Source organism: Bubalus kerabau, chromosome 7, assembly GCF_029407905.1.
Source record: "Bubalus kerabau isolate K-KA32 ecotype Philippines breed swamp buffalo chromosome 7, PCC_UOA_SB_1v2, whole genome shotgun sequence".
NCBI lineage: Eukaryota > Metazoa > Chordata > Mammalia > Artiodactyla > Bovidae > Bubalus > Bubalus kerabau.
This window is the reverse complement of record NC_073630.1, coordinates 119,466,559-119,488,280: the sequence shown is the minus strand read 5'-3', so window position 1 is coordinate 119,488,280 and position 21,722 is coordinate 119,466,559. Positions and strand designations below refer to the sequence as shown.

General features: G+C 66.0%; 2 protein-coding genes across 2 annotated transcripts in view; both read left to right on the top strand.

Moving 5' to 3' along the window:
• The window catches only part of RGS12 (regulator of G protein signaling 12), a 116,089-nt gene extending 107,386 nt beyond the window's left edge, over nucleotides 1-8,703 (top strand). Inside the window, exons 17-18 of the mRNA XM_055589233.1 lie at nucleotides 710-1,141; nucleotides 7,911-8,703. Of these exons, the coding sequence (XP_055445208.1) occupies nucleotides 710-1,141; nucleotides 7,911-8,137 (659 nt within the window). The 3' untranslated portion in view covers nucleotides 8,138-8,703. The remainder of the gene's footprint in view (nucleotides 1-709; nucleotides 1,142-7,910) is intronic.
• A 1,108-nt stretch (nucleotides 8,704-9,811) lies between these two features.
• HGFAC (HGF activator) lies at nucleotides 9,812-17,354 on the top strand. The gene is made up of 14 exons (XM_055589234.1): nucleotides 9,812-10,077; nucleotides 10,582-10,750; nucleotides 10,905-11,001; nucleotides 11,220-11,299; nucleotides 11,868-11,990; nucleotides 12,072-12,203; nucleotides 12,374-12,484; nucleotides 12,561-12,735; nucleotides 12,942-13,027; nucleotides 13,693-13,957; nucleotides 15,455-15,594; nucleotides 15,885-16,025; nucleotides 16,114-16,262; nucleotides 17,147-17,354. Exons 1-14 carry the CDS (start codon nucleotides 9,970-9,972, stop codon nucleotides 17,327-17,329), a joined length of 1,959 nt encoding a protein of 652 aa, XP_055445209.1. The 5' UTR covers nucleotides 9,812-9,969; the 3' UTR covers nucleotides 17,330-17,354.
• Nucleotides 17,355-21,722: the final 4,368 nt, after the last annotated feature.

Here is a 21,722-nt window from a genome sequence, read left to right as displayed (position 1 = left end):
CTCAGTGTAGAAACCATCTACCTGGGATGGTGGACTTGAGTTACAGTTGAGAACCCACCCTGGTAAGAACAGGCTTCCCAGGTGCAGCTAGCCGTAAAAAGAACCCACCGGCAGTGCAGGAGACACAAGAGACGCGGCTCGATCCCTGGGTGGGGACGATCTGGAGGAACGCATGGCACCCCACTCCAGTATTCTTTCCTGGAGAATCCCATGGACAGGAGCCTGGGGGGCTACAGTCCATGGGGTCACCAAGAGTCGGACTCGACTGAGCGACTAACACTTCCACTTTCAAGAACAGGAAAAGTTCTGGGGGGCATCCAGGAAGATAGAGTACCCGGCCGGGGGTGCCGGGACTGCAGGAGGGGGTCGAGGGCCGGGCATTGCTCGCAGGCCCAGGTGGTGCCCGAGGAAGCCCGCACACAGGTTCACCAGCGCTGGACACCCGGCCTCCTGGCTTTATCAGGCCGTGGCGTCTGGTCAGCGACCTCCCTCCTGCTCAGAAGGGAACCAGGTGGCTGCTGCCCCGGTGCCCAGAGCTAGTCCAGGGAGGACCAGAGCCGTGCCCGTGGCCTGCAGCCTCACGGGCTCTGGGTGGAGGCTAGAGGGTGGGGAGGCCCCGGGGCACTGGGACAGAACTTTCTAGATGCGCACTTGCATTGGGCCAGAGGGGACCCGCTCTAAACCTGGTCAATGTGGGATTTCTTCCCAGAGTTTTTTGAGCTCATTTCCAAAGCTCAGAGCAGCAGAGCAGACGACCAGCGCGGGCTGCTGAGGAAGGAGGACCTCGTGCTGCCCGAGTTCCTGCGTCTGCCCCCCAGCCCCCCAGGGCTCGCCCCCTCCCCTTCAGCCGCTGCCAAGGCCTTCGGCCCGAGACCTGTGACGGGTCACGGCGAGGAGCAGGCACCCCTGCCCCGAGAAAGCCCGGCCAGCAGCCCCGGCTCCGGCGACAGCCTGCCCCTTGGGGCCCCCGGGACCCCCAGCCCACCAGCGCAGGAAGTGGAGGTCGGCAGCGTCCAGACCGAGGAGGGCGAGCACGTGGCCGACCTGACGCTCACGGGGGAGGGGGACATCAGCAGCCCCAACAGCACGTTCCTGCCGCCGCCCCCCGCCCCGCGGGACGCGGCCGCACCTCCGAGACCAGGTACCTCCGGGCGCGCCGCCCCTGCTCCCCTTTGACTGCCCTCCTCCCGCTGGCCCCACGCTGGCCGCCCGGCGCTGGCATTGTCCACACAGTTTCCAATTAAAACGAGAGAGCGGTGGGAAGTGAACCCCCCGCCCGGAGTCTCTCAAGGGAGGGTTCAGAGTGCTTCCTCCTCGGTGACCGTGCTTGTCCTGGCTGCCCCGCCCTCTCTGAGAGGACCCAGCGCCGCTGAGGTCAGAGAGTGGCCAGGATGGTGGGAGGGGGCGGCGGGCACCGAGGAGGCCTCCTGTGGGGGGCGCTCACCCCCACCGGGCCACGGCGCGGTCCCCTGTGCCTCTCCCCAGTCCAGGGCAGTAATGCCTCCAAGCAAGGCCCTGGGGATTTCTGAAAAATGTGTGTTATTTTTACAATCTAAATCACTAGCACTTTCAGCATTTTAATCTCAAGACTGAAAAAAAAAAAAAGAGTATGTGTCTTGAGCAAGTGGGAGAAGCCCTGTGTGGCTTAGAGCCCGAGGCCCACGGTGAGCCCGCAGGTCTGGCCGCGGGGGCCTGCTCCCCCTCTGCACATTGGTCAGAGCACGTGGGGGCCCACGGGCCTGGGGTTCCTCCAAACGAAAGTGTGAACGTGTCACGTGAGCTGGTCCCGAGACATATGAATGTTGGCTGGGGAAGTGAGGCCCCCGGCCTCCTGGAGAAGGGGCTCAGGGGGCACACCGCTCTGTCTGGAGAGGGCCAAGCCCGCGGGGCAGCTCCTTGAGCCCCAGGATGCGCGGACCCTCGCTGTGGGCTGCTCCGCTGCCGGGAAGGCCTCTTTTGCCTGAGTCCTGCCTGGGATGGGTCCTCCAGGACCCACAGCCACATCTCTGGGGACCCCGGGCCGAGGTGGTCTGGCTCGGTGTGCGGGGTGGCTCTGGAGGACCGGCTGTGTGAGCGGGCTCCCTGCGGAGACCAAGCCGGGCCTCCTCCTCGCATGTGGCCTGCTCTGCAACCCTGTCTCCCCTTCCATCCCCTGCACACGTGTGCAGCTGCATCTATGCTGAGTCTGTGCTCCTCCAGGAGAAATAAACTCTACGTCTGACCATCAGACTGCTTGAAAACTCTTTCCTCCTTCATTTGAAAACCTGTTTTCTCTTTAGAAAACGATAGATGTATTTTAATCCATGGCAAACACTGTACATTTCCATGTAATTCATTGTTTAATATACTGGCTTTTGAAAATAGATCACTCTAGATACACTTGGGCGCCTCGGGTGTATCTGCAGACAGAGCTGCATGAGGGCGGGGGGCGGGAAGTGCTGGACGGGCAGACACAACACACGGAGGGCATGGCTCGCCCCTCCCTGAGCCCGGGGGTTAGGGATCGGATGGCTGAAGGTGGGGGTGCCAGCGCTGCTGGGTGAGGCGGCCAGATCCTTCCACCTGGTCACCCGTGAGCCAGAGCGCAGGCGTGCTGGCTGCCCGTGGTCCAGCCACATTCTCCCCGGCTCCACACTCTGCTTGGGCATCGGGCCCACGCGGTTTACCCAGTGGGGCCTCTGTCTTCTGCTTCTCTCTCCGGAGCCTGGGCAGGGTGACGGGTGGGTCCCTGCGTCTCCCGGCACATTACTGGGGCCATGTGAGCCCCATCCCCACCCCTACCCCCGCGCACTGGTGGGTAGGCACCCAGGTCATGCCAGTGCCGGCAGCTGCTTCTGACCACCGTGGCCACCCCCACTGCCCCCCAACCCCCAGCGAGGTGGGAGCCCTGGATGTTTGCCTCCTCGGGTGTCCTGGGGGGGTGCTCCTCCCATGAGCCTCGGGCTCACCTTGGTGACTCAGAACAGCACCGGGGGTTCCCCAGCCAGCGGGGCACTGCAGGCACCCTTAAGCCAGTGTGCTTATTCTTGGGGTCCACCGGCAGGCTTCACGCAGAGTGCATCCCCAGTTTTAGGTGCTGTGAGCTGTTTCCTAGAGGGTGGCCACTGAGACCCTTCTCTCTAGAGTGAGAGAGACAGTACGGCCATGCCGCCAGTTCGTGAGCTGTGGAGCCCCGGGCTGCCAGGTCTGCACCACCCTGAGGAGAGGGTCCCGTCAGGGTGGGCCTCGGTCCCCAGCGCCCACATTCAGAGGCCTGTCAGAGCCCGAGGGCTGGAGGCCTTTGGACGGACGCGTGCCCACGTAGGGCACAGCCTTCCCGCATGGCCTGCTGTGGATTTGGTCCTGTTAACCTGTTTGGTATCCAGCAAAACCCTGGGCGTTGGTGGGCACGTCCCGCCCCAGGGAGCGCCGGCTGGGTGTGGGTGTGAGTCCTTGGCCCGGATGGAGCCAGTGTGAGGTCCAAGGACGGTGTCCAGGGCCCTACAGAGGGCTCAGGGCTCACTCAGCAGGGGGCTGAGACGCCGCTGTCCACGTGGATGGGTGTGGCAAAGGCATGGGAGTCACCCCGAAGGGCCCTATGTTCCCAGGGAGAGAGCAAGGTGTCCAAGGCCGAGGAGAGGAGCTGTTGCAGCGCTGACTGGTGGTGGTGGGGCCCGGTCCAGCACCCCCTCGCCCCCAGGTGTCGGGCGGGGTGGGTCCTGGCCTTGCCCCCGGCTGAGCGCTCAGCGGGGTGTCAACCTGGGTGCAGGCTTGACCCTGTGGTACCTGCAACCAGGCGCTGGGCTGAGAGAAGTGTGTCCCTCCGCCCCCGCCCCCCAGCCAGGCACTGGGCAGGCTTCCCGCGAGCTGGGTGGTGGGGCCTGGGTCAGGGTCCTGGTTGAGTCTCTCCCTTACCCTCCCCGAGGAGCCCTCGCCACCATCCTGGCCCCACTGGGGGCTCAGCCCAAGGAGCACTGGACGGGGCGGAAGCCCTGCACCCTGGGGACGCGTACCCCGCCCCCCCGCCCCCCGCAGGCACGGCCGGTCCCCAGAGCGGGAGGGGCCCGCACTCACTTCTCCGCGGATCCAGGAAGTGCTGCCATGCAGCCCACGCGCCAGGGGGCGCTGTGGCCTAGTAATTCAGCTTCCGTGGAAACCGGAGGCATGTCTCAGGGGCCACGCCCTCCACTGGGCAGTGCAGGCGGCCAGACTGCGTGCCCTCGGGGTGGCCCCAAGTCCCAGGAGCCCCTCTGCCCCTGTCCGCCCGCCCCCCAGCCACAGCCTTGGCGTGTCTCACCTGCTAAGGCCAGGTGAGGTGGGAGCCCTGGGCCAGGGACAACCGGGGAGGCCGCCCGGCTCCGCAGTGGGCCGCTGCCTGTGGCCAGGGCGTCAGGGCCTCCTGGGACAGCTGCGCCGGTCTCCCCAGCCCGGACCCCAGCCCCGTGTGCCTGCTCCAGGTGCCTCCCCGCCCCTGCCACCTCCTTTGCACTTTGTCCATCAGCCATCCCCTCCTCAGCGGAAGCTTGGCCCTTCCGTCTGGGCGGCAGAGGGGCACCCCCACTGCGCACTCCTACCTTCCCGGGCCGACGGGGTGGCTGCTGGACTTTCTCAGGGGCACATGGGTGCTCGGGGGTCCCGGGAGGGCAGCCCTCAGCCAGGGCTCTCTTCAGAACCGTCTTTCCAGCACAGCACCCCGGCCTTGCCCTGGCCAGGATGGACCTGAGTGGACCTCCCGCAAGATGTCCCGGGCTTCCGCCTCCACGGCCTCCCCTGGGCTGACCAAGCTGGCCCAACACCCGTCCCCAGGCCCCGGCATGGGTGAGGACAACTCCGGCCTCCTGGCCGCTGGCCCTGGGTCTCTGCTGCGTGTCCATCCCCCTTGCGTCCCCTTCTCCGTGTCTCCCCCAAGTGCCCCGCAGGTGCTCCACGCCACCCGACCTCTGGGTGTCTCCCAGTGGAACCCACGGGCCCATGGTGGCTGGTAGTACGACCCCCGCCACCTCCGCTGGGGCAGCCCTGCCCACACCCCCGCCCCCAGGTCTGCCCTCCTGGGTTCCGTGTGGCCCCCACAACCCAGCCTGTGCTGCCGTTGGCTGGAGTCTTGGCACCCAGTAGGTGCTCAACAGAGATCTGCTGAGTGAGGGGCTTCGAGCCGGCACCCACCCACATCGCAGACTGGGGGCTGAGGTGGGGGGAGCCGCGGGTGAACCAGGGCTTCTGCTGGGCTGTCCCCTGACTTGCCCTTGGGGGCCCAGGCAGCCTCCACGAAGGGCGCCGAGTGGGATGGGGTTCCCAGGGCCGGCGGGGGCCTCGCGAGGGCCCAGCAGGTCTGGAGGCTGAGGCCAGACTGTGACCCTGGGGGTGGCCGAGGGGTCAGGCCACACCAGGGCTGTTGGGAGCCCTGCCGGCCCCCCAAAAGAGGGTCCTTCTCCTGATGTGGAGCCTTGAGGGCCAGAGCAGACCGGCCACTGGCCAGGGGCTGCCGCAGGGTCCTGGGAGGGGCTTTTGGGTCCCAGCTGCCGTGAGGGCTCCAGCATGGTGCCCCCAGGGAGGGGCTGGCTGTGCTGGTCAGAGTCACAGAATCCGGTCAGCCGAGGGGCCGGGCCTGTGATCCCCGGGGCAGCTTGAGAGGTGGGCAGTGAGGTTCCGGCTCCGGCCCCACGTGCAGGGTCTGGGGGACGTGGGACAGAGGACTGGGGCCAGCTAGTGCCAGGAGCGAGCGTCGTGTACAGGGCAGCCTGGCTCCTTTGGAAGTGGTCGCCCTCGAACTCTGGGGGATATGGGGGTCCTCTGTGCTCCACCCCCTGCCAGGAGGGTCATGGGGAGGCCAGGAGAGCAGTCGCCACGGGCAGGCCCTGGCACAGAGGCCGTGACGCCTGCCCTCCCACCGCTCAGGCTGGGCCCCGGACACTGAGTCACAGGCCTGGGGCTGCCGCTGCCTCAGAGGAGCAAGTCCGGGCGGCGGGAGGAGCCTGGACCGCAGCCACCCTCCTGAGACATGCCCGTCCAGAGCCCGCGAGCTGCCTGGGCACCAGAGGGCCCGTGGCTGGGGCCACACCGCTCACCAGCCTCTGTCCAGGAGGGTCTGAGCAGGGCTGGACAGGAGCAGGCCGTACCCCGTGGTGTGTGTGGGCCCACAGGCCTCTTAACGCTCCAGACAAGTGCCCCAAATTGGGGCCAGCAACTGAGGAGCACAGCCCTGCCCCTCCCCACCGCCCCAGATCCAAAGGCAGACCAGCCCCACCGCATGGCTTCCTGGCCCTGGGGGCCTACTGGCAAGCCCGGGACAGGCCCAAGCGGAATGTCTGTTGAATGACTGAAGGACTGATTGTCTGGGAGGAGCTTCTAGTCCCGGCTGCTCCATGTGGACCCTGGGAGCCCTGGACAGGCCCCTTTCCTCGCAAACGTCTCCACTTTCCACCCCGACCTTGTCACATTGCCCAGGTGGGACATGTGTGGCTGGGCAGCTCCCCTGGGAGGCGTGAGGCTGACCCGCTGTGGGGGCCCCTCCTGCCACCTCCCCCACAGGCTGGGAGGGGCAGTCAGGGGAGCCGGACCCCGTGTTTCTGGGCTGGAGCCCCCTCCTCGAGCCTGTCCACTGGGGGCCAGGCCAGGGCGCCTTCCCCCGCACCCCAGACATTGGCGGGTCCTTGGCTCAGGCTCACCGAGACCACCCCAGACATGCTGTGCCTCCCCACCAACACCTGGCCCGACTGGGACCTGGAGTCCCGCCTGTGGCCCTGAGCCTGGCACCTGTCCTGGGGGTGAACCTGGGGAGCCCCGTGTCGGGACTGAGACTGAGGCGCCCACCCAGTGGTGCCCTGTGCACACCCGCCTGGCTCCTGGGGACTGCACCTCTGCCCCGCCAGGGCCCGCCCCCCCACCCCCACCCCGGGACCAGCCAGGGGGACAGGGCAGTGACGACTGCCTAGGGTGGTGGGTGGGGAGGTGTGGCTGCCCACCAAAGTGTCTGGAAGCTTCCAAGGCAGTCCCAGGAAGCCTGGAGCTCCTGGGGGTGAGGCGGGTATTTAGAATCAGGGCCTGGCTGCTCTGAGCAGTGAGAGGGCAGGTTGGAGGAAGGGGCGCTTGGCCTGCGGTCTTGCTGGCGAAGCGGGAGAGCGTGGAGGGGGACCCGGCAGGGGGTCAGGGTCTGGGAAGCTGAGACGCACCCCAGTCAGCCGCCGGCACGTGGACCACGGTGGGGCCAGGTCGGGAGGGCCCTGGGGGCCCCCTGCCCCATCCTCGCCTGGGGACCATGGCCCTGAGAAGCCAGCAGCGCGGCCCGTGGGTGCAGACCCCAAGTGCTTGCGGAGGCCCTTGCTCCCAGGGTCCAGCCCGTCTGCAACAGCCCCACCCAGCGCTCCGCGCTCCCGAGCCCAGAAGCGCGTGTCTCCCCAGAGCCCCCGTCACAACCACCTGCCCAACACCCCTTGGCTACAGACAGCCTCCCCCAGGGAAGAACAAGGGGCTGGGGGTGGGGTGGAGGGGAGCTGCCCGCCTCTGAGCTCCTCCCGCAGAGGCCCTGCTGTGTGAGCCGTCCCCAATCTCCCGCCTGCACTGGACCCGGGCAGGGAGCCCCGGGCGTCCCCTTGCCAGATGAGGGGCCCTGCTGGTTCCAGCACACGAGTCCCCCAGGCCAGGCACCCCCAGACCCTACCCCCAGCACTCAGGACGGCAGCTACCCTCGCCCTGCCCGCTCCCCGGAGCCTGCTGCCCGCCTTGGCCTGGGACCCTCCTCAGGGTACTCGCTGAGTGCTCCCCGGAGCACAGGCCGAGGGGCCGCAGGGCAGAGGTTGCCGCCCCCGGGACGCACGGGGTGGAGGGGGTGGTGGCGCGAGAACCCCTTGGCAGGGTCTGAGCGAAGAGGGTGGCCGGGATCTCCCGCCAGGGCGGGCAGGCGGGTGACAGCCTCTCTCCTCTCCCCGTGGCAGCAGGCAGGGCCCGAGGCAGCCGACACCCCCCGGTCAGCGCAGTCGCAGATGTGGACCGAGTCACTGGCGCGCCGTCTGGGCCGGCCGGCAGCATCCCGGGGGTGCGGACGGCCCCCTGGAGGCCATGGGCCAGTGGCGCCCCGACGTTGGCTTGCCCCACCCCGAGCCCCGTCCCCGGGGGAACCGCCAAGCCCAAGGCTAGCCCGCACCACGCCACCTTCGTCTGAGGCTGCCGCCCACCGGCCCATCCCTGCGGACCCTGCACCCAGGCTGCTGGCTGGGACACACGCGTGGAGAGCAGTGGTCTTGAGGGAGGGCAGCTGAGCTCCCCTCGGGGGCCTCGGACAGGCCAGGTCAGCCGCCCCCGGGGGCCTGGCCTCAGACGCCCACCAGGGCTGGCTCAGAGGGCTGGTGGCCCTGTCCCTGCTGCTTGGTGCCCAGCCTTCCCGCAATAAAGTGTCAGAGTGGACCCGACTGTTGGCCTCGTGCTGGGTCCTGGGGCACGGGCCCTCCTCCAGGGAGCCGTGGCCCCCGTGGCCCCAGGCACGTCGCGGGGGACCAGCTCAGGGGGGCGGGATCAGAGGCAGGCAGGAAAACAAGGTTGACCTAAGGGGGCGCGGGGCCCAGCGTGTGGGCAGCGGGCCGAGGTCCTGCCCTGTCTAGGACCACTTGTCGTCTGGCAGGGCCAGAAGAGTGGTCTGGCAGGGCCAGTCTGTGCAGTGACCATGTCGGGGGAGCCCTGCCTGCCCAAGAAGGCCTGGGAAAGGGTGGCAGCCTGTGCAAAGGCCCTGAGGCCGGGATCCAGAGGGGACAGGGGTGGCAGCCAGGCCAGGGGGCAGGGCGTGGGGTGGAGGGAGGCAGAGATGGTGCCACGGGCGGACGGAGCCCGTGCAGAGCTCCCTGCCCACAGAGAAGTGCTCCAGGCTTGCAGAAGGGCCCTAAGCCTCAGCACCCCCGGGGCCGCGCCCTGAGCTGGGCCCAAGGGTGCCCACATGGAAGAGGGCCAGTGCCTACCGCCTCCAAGCTGGGTGCCCCCCATTTCTGCACTCCCTCTCTCTGCCCAGAGGGCAAACGGGGGCCCAGAGGGCGATTTGGAGTGCCTAGCGAGGTGGCTGCAACGCCAGGCCAATCCCCCCAGACCAGCCCTTCCCTCCGCCCCGTGTCGGCAGCTGAGCCAGCTCACAGGGATCAGGGCCCCCTGGCCTCCGTGACCCCCTCAAACTGCTGAAGAGGGTCCCCGAGCAGCTCTGCCTGTGGCTGCAGTCACAAACCACAGGCCGGCTGGGGTCACGACTCCATGTCTGGGGGGCAACACCCCGTCCCCATTCATGGGTCGGGGAACAAAGTGCCCCCAGACCAGGGCAGGGCCCGAAGCCGGGTCTCAATGGGCCCGGGTGCCTGGCCAGGGGCTCGGGATGGGGGAGGCGGGACGGCATGGGTGGTCCTGGTCCTGGGCTTCCTGAGGCAGCGCCCCTGTGGGTCCAGGAGCTGTTGGGGCAGGGGGCTGGGGGCAGGCCTCCTCCCTGCTCCCCTCGCATGGGAGGCCTCAGCCCAGGCTCGCCCTGGGAGGGGACAGACAGAAGTGCTGTGGAGGACAGCGGCGGAAGTCCCTGTCTGGGGCCTTGTCCTCAACTCCCACCCCAGTGCGCACATGCTCCTCTGCGCCGGGCCTCCTGCCGGCCATGGGGCTGTGCCAAAGCCCAGCACGTACAGCTGCTCTGGTTAGTACAGCTCATAAGTACACAGTGGCCAGCCCTCTGGCTGGGTGGGGACCGGAAGCTGGGACTGGGGGTTCCAGGCCCCTTCCTTCCACGTCATCCTGGAAGACTTCCTGGAGGAGGCGTCTATGCGGTGCCTGCAGGACGCGGTCAGGTCCAGGAAGAGCATGGCGGAGGCGAGAGGGGACCGCTGGCCCAGGCAGGGTGAGCTGGGCGGCAGATATGGCGGACATGCGGACCTCCCAGCACGGGAGGCAGCCAGGGTTAATCATTTGCCGGCAGCCTTGACCCTCACCCTGCTCCCGCGTCCCGCCGCTCCTCACGCCAGCCCAGGAGGAGCCATGGGGTGCTGGGCTCGGGTCGCCAGCCCCTGCCCCCCACCTGGGCTGGCCCTGCTGCTGCTTCTGCTGCTGCTGCTGCTTCGCGGGGTGCAGCCCCAGTCTGCCAGGGTGAGTGCTGATCCCGCAGCTCTGTGACCACAGGCTCCCTGGGCCCACTCCGGGTCCTGGGGTGAGGCCAGGGCAAGGTGTGGACAGGGTGAGGGGCCCACCATGGGGAAAGTGGACCTTCGGGGCCGAGGTGGGCATGTTGGGCGGGCCTGGGGGACAGGAGGCCGAGGGCTCCAACTTGCTGGTCCCCTGTCTGGGGGCGCAGGGGCTGGTCCCTGCCCTCTGGGCCTGTTGGGTCCACGTGTCTGAGGTTATGGGGGGGCTCTGAAAGCCACACAGCTGCTCTCGTCCGACCCCACCCCCAGGATTCAAGCCTGGATGGCAGTGACGCTGGTGTCCCAGCTCCTTGGACTGGGTGGGCGGGGAGGGGACAGTGTTCAGCTGAGACCAGTGTCCCCTGGTCCCCACTCCAAGGCCTGAGGACGCGACGTGCAAATGGAGGCAGGTCCTTGTGTGAGGGGCCCACCCCACACCCCCCATCACAGCCCTCTCGGCCCTTCCCAGAGCCAAAGGGAGCCCCCAGGACACAATGGCACGGTGACTCCTGTGACCCCTGTAACCTCAGTGACCCCCAGCACTGCAGCCGTGGGAGCACCCCAGACAGAGGGGCCCCCTGGTGGAGGGCTCACCCCCCTGCCCAGGGGAGCCCCCTCCAACAGCCCTGGGGGCACAGGTGCGTTAGGAGGGCTTCTTGGAGGAGGAGGCGGGTGACCCCCAGACGGGGGTCTGGGGGCACCACCGCAGCCCCGGGGGGTGGAGTGGGGTGGGTGATGGGGGTCAGGAGGCACCCGGCGCGGGAGCCCTTGACCCCCGTTTCCCCCAAGCAGTGCTCACCGAGGCCGGGCAGCCCTGCAGCTTCCCATTCCGCTACGGCGGCCGCATGCTGCACTCCTGCACCACAGAGGGAGGCGCCCACAGGAAGTGGTGGGTCCCGGTCCCCGCGCCCCCGAGTCCACCCTGGAGGCCCTCCCACCCTCTGCCCTCCCAACTCCGGCCTGAGCCCGGCATGCAGCAGGTGGAGTGAATGAACGAGGGCCTGAGCAGGAGAGCGCTCCAGAGCGGCCAGCCAGCCAGCCTGAGTCGGGGTCGGGACGAGCCGGTCTCTGGGCGCCCTCCCCCATCAGCGCACGCCTCACCCCCAGGTGTGCCACGACTCACAACTACGACCGGGACAGGGCCTGGGGCTACTGTGTGCAGGACCCCGCTCCCCGGGGGGGCCCAGGTGGGTGCCCAGGGGTCTGGAGCTGGGGGTGGGGGTGATCTCTTGGGGGGAGTCAGAGCTGAACTGGGGTGGGGGGTCCTGTCCTGTGCTCATCCCACTGCAGGCCTGGGGGCTGGAGGAGTGGGGAGTGGGGAACACCCGCCCACCCACAAGGCAGGGTCCCACCCTCTCTGGGGTCCACAGAGCTGCTCTGGCTATTGCTGGGGTCACACCACCCCCTGCTGGTCAGGCTGGGCCCAGCAGGGCCAGAGAGGTCCCCGTGCAGGGAACGAGGCTGGAGACCTGCTCAGGGGGCCAGGGCGCTCCAGGGGCAGTGTGCTGCCTGTCGGGGTCCAGCTCTCAGGGTGTCGGATGCAGAGCCAGAGGCCTCTGCCCAGGTTCTGAGAGCTGGGCAGGGGTGGGGTGGGGAGGGTGGAGGCCTGCAGGGCACACACGCCCCGAGGAGCCTTAGAAGGGGCATCTTGAAGGCGGCAGGCCCTTGGCAAGCAAGGGGCGTCACGGTGTGGGTCGGGGGCCCGAAGCCTGTGGGGCTCTCAGACGCCCCCCCCTCCCTCGCGCGTGTGCCCAGCCCCTCGGGACCCCTGTGCCTCTGGCCCCTGCCTCCACGGGGGCTCGTGCTCCAGCACGCAGGACCCCGAGTCACACCACTGCACCTGCCCTGCGGCCTTCACCGGCCAGGACTGTGGTACAGGTAAGCGGGGCGGCGGGGCGGCGGGGCGCCGGCCACAGGCAGGAACAGTGCCTCACTGTGCCCCCTGCCCCCCCACCCCAGAGAAGTGCTTTGACGAGAGCCGCTACGAGTACCTGGAGCCGGGTGATCGCTGGGCCCGCGTACACCAGGGCCGCGTGGAACAGTGCGAGTGCGCGGGGGGCCAGATCCGCTGCGAGGGGACCCGCCACACAGGTACTCGAGGGCGCGGCCTGGCGGGGCGGGCCACGTCACTGAGCCTGCGCTCTGGGAAGGGATTTCCCAGGGCCAGCAGAGAGGGGCACCGGGGCGGGAACCAGGCCTAGACACCCCACCCTCGCCTCCGGCTTGGGGCCAAGGCCTAGCTCCCAAGTGCTCCCCCGCAGCTTGTCTGAGCAGCCCCTGCCTGAACGGGGGCTCCTGCCACCTGATCGTGGCCACCGGGACCACCGTCTGCGCCTGCCCCCCAGACTACGCTGGGCGGCTCTGCAACATCGGTGAGTCGCCCAGCCTCAGAGCGCTGTGCGCCCCATGTCCCGCGGCCCAGGCTCACCGCACTCCCACCGCCCACAGTGCCCGCCCAGCGCTGCTTCGTGGGGACTGGCACCGAGTACCGAGGCGTGGCCAGCACGGCGGCCTCGGGCCTCAGCTGCCTGGCCTGGAACTCCGACCTGCTCTACCAGGAGCTGCACGTGGACTCCGTGGGTGCCGCGGCCCTCCTGGGCCTGGGCCCTCACGCCTACTGCCGGTCAGCACTGTCCCCACGGCCCTGACCCCTCTGCTCGGGAGGCTGCTCAGGGAGTGCAGGCTGGGGCCGGGGCTCAGAACCACCTGCAGGAGCAGAGGCTTCTGGGGGGGTCAGGAACCCCCCACCCCCCCAGCAGGCGTCCCCATCTCCCCCCTTGCTTCTGAGGGGCCGTGACCCCCGCCCACCAGCTTGTCCCTGTCCACCAGGAACCCAGACAAGGACGAGAGGCCCTGGTGCTACGTGGTGAAGGACAGCGCCCTCTCCTGGGAGTACTGCCGCCTAGCGGCCTGCGGTGCGCACAGCTGGAGGTGGTCTCGGGAGGAGCAGGGTGGGCACCGGGCTGGCCCCACCCCACTGGGGTCTCCCCACTACACCCCCACGTGCAGCCGCCTCTCCCCGGAGGACCACGGGCCCATCTGAGAGATGGGGAGACTGAGGCTCACCACAACAGGGCTGGACCAAAGCCACGCAGTGGGTCGGCACCAGAGGTCAGGGGGCCCAGGCATTCTGCACTGTGCCCGGACGGTCCCCACGGACACAGATACAGCTGGGTGTCCCTGGGGTCAGCCCCTGGTGGGTAGGCGGCTCCAAGAGGCCAGCCTGCCCTCTGGCCCCGTTGCTGCAGGGCTCTCTGACCCATCCCGGGTTGGCTCTGGGGTCCCAGGCTGCTGGAAGGGACAGGAACCCCTGCCAGGCCTGCTGGGCCACCCTGGCTTCTGCAAAGCCTGTGATCAGGCACAGTTCTCCTCATCCTGCAGATGAGGAAAACAGGCTCAGAGTTAAGTCCTGTGCCCTGCGCCACCACCCCCCACCCAAGGGCAGAGCTGGGTGTGAGCTGGGCTCCTCTTTCAGAGGAGCTGCCTAGGCTGGGGCTGGAGGCAGGTGAACCACTGGGGGCCTAGAGAATCCTGGACACAGCCAGGACCTGCGGCGTGATCCAGTGATCTGTGTCCCCAGAATCCCTTGCCAGGATTCAGCCCCCGCCCACCGAGGCCCTGCTGACCCTGCCTGAGCCCGCAGCCGCTGGACCAGCTGGACGCCAGACCTGCGGCAAGAGGCACAAGAAGAGGACCTTTCTGCGGCCCCGCATTATCGGCGGCTCCTCCTCGCTGCCCGGCTCCCATCCCTGGCTGGCCGCCATCTACATCGGGAACAACTTCTGTGCGGGGAGCCTCGTCCACACCTGCTGGGTGGTGTCTGCCGCCCACTGCTTCTCCAACAGGTGAGCGGCCCTGGGCCCCAGTGTCCACGATCCATCCCGGTGTCCCCCCTTCAACCATCCGCCTCTCCGCCCGCCCGCCCGGCCCTACACGCGGCGTCCCGGCTCCACCTCCAGCCATCCGCGCACACGCCCGCAGCTCCTAAGCATCACCCGCGCGTCCCCACCTTACCCGTGTAAGCCCCGTCCTTCGGTCCCTCCGCTCCCCGTCGCCCCTCTGACTCAGGTGGGGCTCCGCGCTCAGCCCGGTGCTGGGCCCGGAGACTGCGAGAGCCGCTGCGCTCCTGCCCCGGGGCGCAGTCCCCAGTCTCTGTGGCGGGTCCTTTCTCCCGGGAGCTCCCTAGTCTGGAGCTTGGGGCGCGGCGGGGCGGGGCGGGGTGGCGCGCCTGCGCGGCAGGGCGGTGGGCGTGGCGGGGTGTGGCGAGGTGGCACGCCTGCGCGGCAGGGTGGTGGGCGGGGCCTGCCCTGAGGCCCCGCCCCGGCCCCGCCTCTGCCCAGAAGGAGCAGGTGGCCCCATGTAGGGGCCCCGGGAGCCTGAGGTCCTGCCCGCTCGGCTCCTCCGGGTGGGCAAGGACGGCCGGGGCTGGCATCCGGGGTCGGGGTCAGGGGTGTGAGGCCCACGACCACACCCAAGGGGTAGGGGCAGCGAGCTCAGAGCTGGGAAAGGCCTGCCCATCCACCTCTCCTAAATTCTCTGCCTTGAGGGGAAGAGGCTCTCTCCGGGGGGGAGGGGTCCAGTGTCATCCCAGGGGTCAGGGGCTTGGGGCAGGCTGGGGTCTGGCTGCATGAGAGTCCGAAATGAGCAACGCCCCCCAGTCACCCTAAGGACTGCACCGCGGGGGTGGGGGAAGTGGGCACCAGCCCTGTGCCGAGTGCTTGTGGCCTGGGCCGCCTCCTTCCCTGCTGGACCTGTGAAACGCCGCCTGGAGCCTCCCCTGTACGCGGTGGGGTGGGGGTGGTTAACAGGCTGGAGGAGGGGAGCCGGCATCCTCTCCTCATATCACAGGAGGGGCCCAGCTGGGTGAAGGTACCCACCCTTTGAAGGTGGGGCCCCAGAGCAGTGGTCCCAGGCCCGGGCCAAGCAGGTGGCTGGAACAGGGCGTTCATGGGCAGGTGTGATGGGGGTCAGCAGGTGAGAGGAGTGCTCAGGCTCCTGGACCCCTGGGTGACCTCATAGGAAGGCCTGCTTCCAGGCCAGGGGCACCGGGCAGAACCGTGCCCCAACCTGGACCTGCACCAGCTTGGGCCCCATTCAGCACCGAGCCCACCTGGACACATGAGAGGCCCCCGGCTCATGCGGGCCTTGGCTTTCTTAGAGGTGGTGCTGCCAGGACTGTGGGTGTGGCCGTAGCCTGCCACGCCCCACCACACCGCAGCCCGCTGCACCCCTGCTCAGGTCTCTCCCAGGGTTTGGGGGCGGGGGCACTGCACAGTGTCGGAGGAGGGGCGAGCCGACCTCAGGGGCCCAGGGTCATGCTGCCACCAGCCCCCACTGCACAGCCCCCCCAGGGAAAGCGTCTCCGTGGTCTTGGGCCAGCACTTCTTCAACCGCACGACGGACGTGACGCAGACGTTTGGCATCGAGAAGTACATCCCGTACCCGTTGTACTCGGTGTTCAACCCCAGTGACCACGACCTCGGTGAGGCTCTGCCTGAGGCTGTGTGCTGGGAGCGGGCGCCAGGCAGGCCTGGGGGAGTCCTCAGCCTCTCCCGGGAGGGATGGGAGGGATGGGAGAGATGGGGGCTGGGGGAGGGCGGAGGGAGGGAGAAGGTGAGGAGGAGGGGGAAGGTTACCTGCAGTTCCCTCCGGGGCCTACCAGGACACAGTCCCCACGGCCCAGTGGGCTGCACCCCATGTGACTCCGTGGCCACCTTTGGCTGTCACGGGCCCCCGCGTGGCAGGCTGACCTCCGACCTCTCTCCTGCCCAGTCCTGATCCGGCTGGAGAAGAAAGGGGAGCGCTGCGCCGTCCGCTCCCAGTTTGTCCAGCCCATCTGTCTGCCCGAGCCTGGCAGCTCCTTCCCCCCGGGACACAAGTGCCAGATAGCAGGCTGGGGCCACCAGGATGAGAGTGAGTGCGGGCAGGGGGCCAGGGTCGTGCCCCCAGGAGCGGTGGCCCGACCCAGCCTGAGCAACCCCTCCCCCGTGTCGGCCCGCAGACGTGAGCGGCTACTCCCCCTCGCTGCGGGAGGCGCTGGTGCCCTTGGTCGCGGACCACAAGTGCAGAAGCCCTGAGGTGTATGGGGCCGACATCAGCCCGAACATGCTGTGTGCCGGCTACTTCGACTGCAGGTCGGATGCCTGCCAGGTTAGCCTGGACAGCCCACCGCCCCAGAGCTTGGAGCTGAAAGCGGTCAGACCGGCGGGGCCAGCCAGGAGGTGGGGCCAGAGGCCCACCTCCCAGTCGGTGGCCACCCCCAGGGTGGATTCTTGTCCCTGCCAGATCCCAAAGCCTGGGCACATCAAACTGAGGGCAGGACTGTCCACGTGACACCAAAGGCCAAAGCCCATTTCACCCTGCCTTCTCCCGAGTGGGCTCAATTGGTCTGCCGATCCCAATAGCCCGGTTATCAAGGCCTGCTCAGGGGGGCTGTGCCTCAGGGCTGAGATGGAGAAACTGGTTTACTCCCCAGTTCATAGGTGGGGAGACACGCCTAGAGGGGTCTGCATGCTTTTCCTGGGTTACCCATCTGAGAAGTGGCAAAGAGTGCGGGGGCTTGCCCCTGGACCACGTGGTCCAGCACACGCCTTGTGGAAGGTCAAGGATGGCTTCACGGAGGAGGGGGCAGTTGCACCTGTCCTGAGGGGTGAATAGGAGTTTGCCAGGAGGTGAAGAGGCGTTTCCAGCAGGGTGCCAGCTGGTGGGTGGGTGGAGAGCCAGACTGAGGAGGGCACTGCTAGCTGTGGAGGTGAGAGGGAGGCAGGGCAGGGCCTGCGGAACGGCGGCCTGGGAGCCGGAGGCCTCGCCAGCTCTGGGGCTGGGGGAGAGTGAGCAGGACCGCTCCCTTGCTTGGGGTGCCTGTGTCGTGCGTCCCCACCCCAGGCTGCTGGAGTCCACCTTGAGAATCTGCATCCCAGGGCAGCTCCGGACCCCTGTGGAGGCACTTTCAGGGTCGGTGTGCGGGAGGCTGCGTGAAGGGTGGTGGGCGGTTTCCAGGCGGGTCTCAGGCCCTAACGGGCCGCTCTGCACAGGGGGACTCCGGCGGGCCACTGGCCTGCGAGAAGAATGGCGTGGCCTACCTGTACGGCATCATCAGCTGGGGCGATGGCTGCGGGCGGCTCAACAAGCCTGGCGTCTACACCCGCGTGGCCAACTACGTGGACTGGATCAACGACCGGATTCGCCCCCACAAGCGGCCCGCGAGTCCCTCCTGAGCCCCCTCTGCCCCGGGGCCTTGTGTCCTGGTGTTCCCTCCTTGCTGCCAATAAAGATGTTTCCAAGACCCTGCCCACACTGCCGACCCCTCTGCCCAAGCCCCCCAGCCCTGCCTTACCTCCCAGGCCATGACCCCCCGACCCAGCTTTGTGGATGACGTGCCCTCGGGGCTTGGGGGCCCCCCGAGCCAGCACCCCAGCTGCCCTTCCTCAGTGGAGAAGGGAGTCTGTGACCCCACCAGGAGGGGTCTGGCCCCACGGCCTGGAGACTCGGGTCAAGAGATGCAGGTGGGAACTTCTTCCCAGCCAGACTGCTCTCAGACCCTCCTCTGCCCTACCCTGACCCCCAAACTGCTCCGGCCACCCCAGCCTCCCTGTGTTCATGAACCAACCAGGCCCCTTGCTCACCCTGCTCCCACCGCTGCCTAGAAAGTTCTGTCCCGTGCCGCCCCTCCCCCTCCACTCAGTCTTTTGACGTCCTGGGAGGCCTGGTGGTCAGGTCCTTTCCAGTCCCTCCCCGTCGTCACGCACACAGGTAGGCACAGACCCCTTGCCTCTCGGCCCCGTCTCAGTCAGGACTGTGTTCAGACCTGACCGATGGGGCTGGAGAGCTTTGCTTCCCTCCCGTAGCAGGAAGTCAGACAGTGGTCAGCCACAGCCCCTTTATCAGGAGAGGATGGGTTTCCCCTGGAACCCCTTCTCCAGCGGATTTTGTGTTTCGCTCTGTCTGCCCGAATAGGGTCTCGTGGCCACACCCAGCTGCTGGGGAGGCTGGGAGGGCAGGGAACAGAGTTGTCAGGACAGGATCACCAGGTAGGCGCCCGGCCCCCTGGCAAAGCCAGAGGAAGAGAGAGGACCACAGTGGGTGCCTGCTGGCCCAGCACGTGGGTGGGGCTCAGAGCCGTCAGTGGACTGCGACTCATGCGGGCCACAGCCGGGGTGGCAGAGGCCGGTGCCGGCCCCCTGGCCCCCGGAAGACACAGCAGCTCCCACTGGTGGACCTGGGGCCTCTGACCGCCCGTTCTCAGCCTCCAGGAACACTGTGGGTTCAGTGCCCCCAAACCTTTGCCTGGTGTGAGCTCTCCCCGACCTTGTTCCCTGTGGGTGTGGAGTGAGGATCTGTTAAAGAGGTGACATGGGTCTACAGATGGTCCGATGTCAGCCAACCTTGTATTCCTGGAGCAAGCTGTGCTGAGTCAGGGAGGGAGCCAGCTACCTTCTGTGGGCTGCTCTGGACTTCCTCCCCACCTTGCACTGTGCCCCGTCTGCTGATCCCGATGGGCTGCATCAGTGGGCTCCTGTGCCCTTGGGTGAGGGGAGCCCAGCAGGGGAGAGGGTAGCATGGGATTGGGGTGCTGATTTCCTTGGCTTCCTCTTCTGGGGTGACCTCAGTGTTACAGGTTGGATTGTGTCCTCCCCAAGTTCATAGACTGGAGTCTGAACCCCCAGGACCGCAGAATGTGACCTGATTTGGAAAGAGGGTCTTCAGAGAAGGGGTCATGTTAAGATGAGATCGTTGCAGTGGGCCCTGATCCAATATGACTGTGTTCCCGTAAGAAGGGAAATTGTGCTCACAGAGACACACATGGGGGGAAGGTGATGTGAAGAGACGCAAGGGGGCGATGGCCATCCACAGGCGAGGCCGGAGGCCCGAGCAGGTCCTCACGATGGCAGGAAGAACCCAGCCCTGCCGACATCCTCATCTTGGACTTCAGGCCTCCAGGACGGTGAGACAATTTCTGTTGGTTAAAGCCCCAGTCTGGGGTGCTTTTTGGAGAAGGAAATGGCAACTCACTCTGGTGTTCTTGCCTGAAGGATCCCAGAGATGGGGGAGCCTGGTGGGCTGCTGTCTGTGGAGCTGCACAGAGTGGGACACGACTGAAGCGACTCAGCAGCAGCAGCAGCTGTGGAGCTTTGTTCTGTGTCCAGCAAAGGGCGCACCTGGGTCCCTTCCCGAAGGCCACACTCCTCCCAAGGTGTACATCCCGCCCCTTCGTGCTTCAGGGGCCCCCACCCCCAGGTCTCGAGGCAGTTGCACGTCTCTCTAACAACCCAGGGCTACATAGTCACGGTGGGCTTCCCTGGTGGCTCAGTCGGGAAGGAATCTGCCTGCGATGCAAGAGACGCGGGTTCAATCCCTGTGTCAGGAAAATCCCCTGGAGAAAGGAATGGCAACCCACTCCAGTATTCCTGCCTGGAGAATCCCATGGACAGAGGAGCCTGGCAGGCTATAGTCCATGGGATAGCAAAGAGTCGGACACAACCGAGCAACTCACACACACACACACGTACAGTCACCGCTGCTGGTGGTTCCCTCTAAGACCACACCTTTGTATACAGACCCTCTCTGAATTGTCCTAACATGTCAGCAGCTGGAACCCTGGCCAACACGCTGACTTTTTAGCGGCTTTTTCAGAATTTGCTTTTATTTTGTTTAGGGTTTTGCATTTATGTTTCTGAGTGAGAGTGGCCTGTAATTTTCCTTTCTTATACTGTTTGAGTGACTGTCTGCAGGGCTACCCTCAGACCTCATAGAGCGAGTTTAAGAGATGCTGCCCCTTCTTTCTCGGTCCACCGGAGGGCTGTAGAAAGCCAGTCATCTGTTCACTCAGATTTTGGTGGCATCTCCTGTAAGATTCCCTGGCCCAGTGTTTTGTTTCTTCTTTCTGTATTGGCTCTGCTGGGTTTTTGTTGCTTCGTGGGCTCTTCTCTAGTTGTGGTCCCTGGGCTCTAGAGCACAGGCTCAGTAGTCGTGGTTCCCGGGCTCCGTTGCTGTGTGACGTGTGGGATCTTCCTAGATCAGGGGTGGAACCCGTGTCTCTTGCGTTGGCAGTGGAGCCTTTAAACTCAGCCGCCAGGGAAGCCCCCGGTGTCTTATTTACAGGATGATGTTTAACTACTGAGTCATTTTTTTTAATAGTTTGGGACTTGTGGAGAATTCTGTTTCTTCTTGAGCTAGTTTAGGAAGCTACACTTTGGTGAATTTATCTGTCTACATGTCCACATTTATTGACAGAGCATCGTTCGTGCTGTTCTCTCGGCGTTTCATCTCACATGTATTGTTAGCTATTTCCTGTCAGCACTTGGAAGGTATTCCACTGGCTTCTGTTCCTACTGTTGAGAAATCTGCTTTAAATGGAATCGTGGGGATGTCCCTGGCGGTCCGGCTGTTAGGACTCTGTGTTTCTGATGCAGGGGGCACAGGTTCCATCCCTGGTTGTGAAAGTAAGATCATACAAGCAAAAAAAAAAATCGAATTGTGAATTCTGGTTCTTCTGACATCATTTTCCCCTGTGATGCTCGGCGCTTGAGTGTTTGTCTCTGATGTGCTGTGGTCTCACTCAGGACGCGCAGGGGGGCCTCTCTCTGTCTCGTCGTGTCTGCTGTGTGCCAACCCCTGCTCAGCTTGGACGCTTGCTGGTGCCCGTGGCCGTGGCAACTCAGGGTCCAGGCTCCGTCTCTGCAGAGCTTCCAGTGTTGCACAAGGCTTGGAGTCTGCCACAGACACTCTGTGTCAGACTGTTCCGGCGTCACAGCTCAGTTCAGTTCAGTCGCTCAGTCGTGTCCGACTCTTTGCGACCCCATAGACTGAAGCTTGCCAGTTCTCCCTGTCCATCAACTCCTGGAGTTTACTCAAACTCATGTACACTGAGTCTGTGATGCCATCCAACCATCTCATCCTCTGTCGTCCCCTTCTCCTCCTGCCCTCAATCTTCTCAGCATCAGGGTCTTTTCAAATGAGTCAGCTCTTTGCATGAGGTGTCCAAGGTACTGGAGTTTCAGCTTCAGCATCAGTCCTTCCAATGAGCACCCAGGGCTGATCTCCTTTAGGATGGACTGGGTGGACCTCCTTGCAGTCCAAGGGGCTCTTGAGAGTGCCACAAATGACACCCAAACTCGTGACACACAGGCAGCCTTGTGCTTGGCTCACGATGCTGGGCCTGTTGGTCCCTGGCTTTGCTCACGGGGTGGTTCTCGTGGCCCGGGCTGTATGTGGGTCATCGGTGGGTCTTAGACGGTTCTGCCCTTGGGGGCCGACTGGCTTTTGGCTGGGGTGGCAGGGTGACCGGGACACACATCTTTTGTCATCTGGCAGGCTACCTCGGGCCCAGTCACGTGGTGGAGGCCGGGCTCCAAAGAAACAGTGGGTGTGAATGTTCCCGTTGCATCTCACTCGTCAAAGCCGGGGTAGACAGACACACTCCAGCTCTCAGTGGAAGGAGGTCGCGTGTCAAGGGGCGTGCAGGCCAGAGACACTGTGGCGCTTTTTAATCTCACGTGCTCTCTGTACCCGTCTGCTGGGACTGCTGTAACAGAAGGCCACCGGTGGGGGAGTCACGCAGTAGACATTGATTTTCTCCTGGTTCTGGGGGTGAATTCAAGATCCAGTGAG

Coding starts and splice junctions, on each gene's coding strand:
- HGFAC (XM_055589234.1), top strand. CDS start 9,970: ATGGGGTGCTGGGCTCGGGTCGCCAGCCCCTGCCCCCCACCTGGGCTG. Junction 10,078..10,581: donor TGCAGCCCCAGTCTGCCAGG/GTGAGTGCTGAT, acceptor GGCCCTTCCCAG/AGCCAAAGGGAGCCCCCAGG. Junction 12,485..12,560: donor TGGGCGGCTCTGCAACATCG/GTGAGTCGCCCA, acceptor CACCGCCCACAG/TGCCCGCCCAGCGCTGCTTC.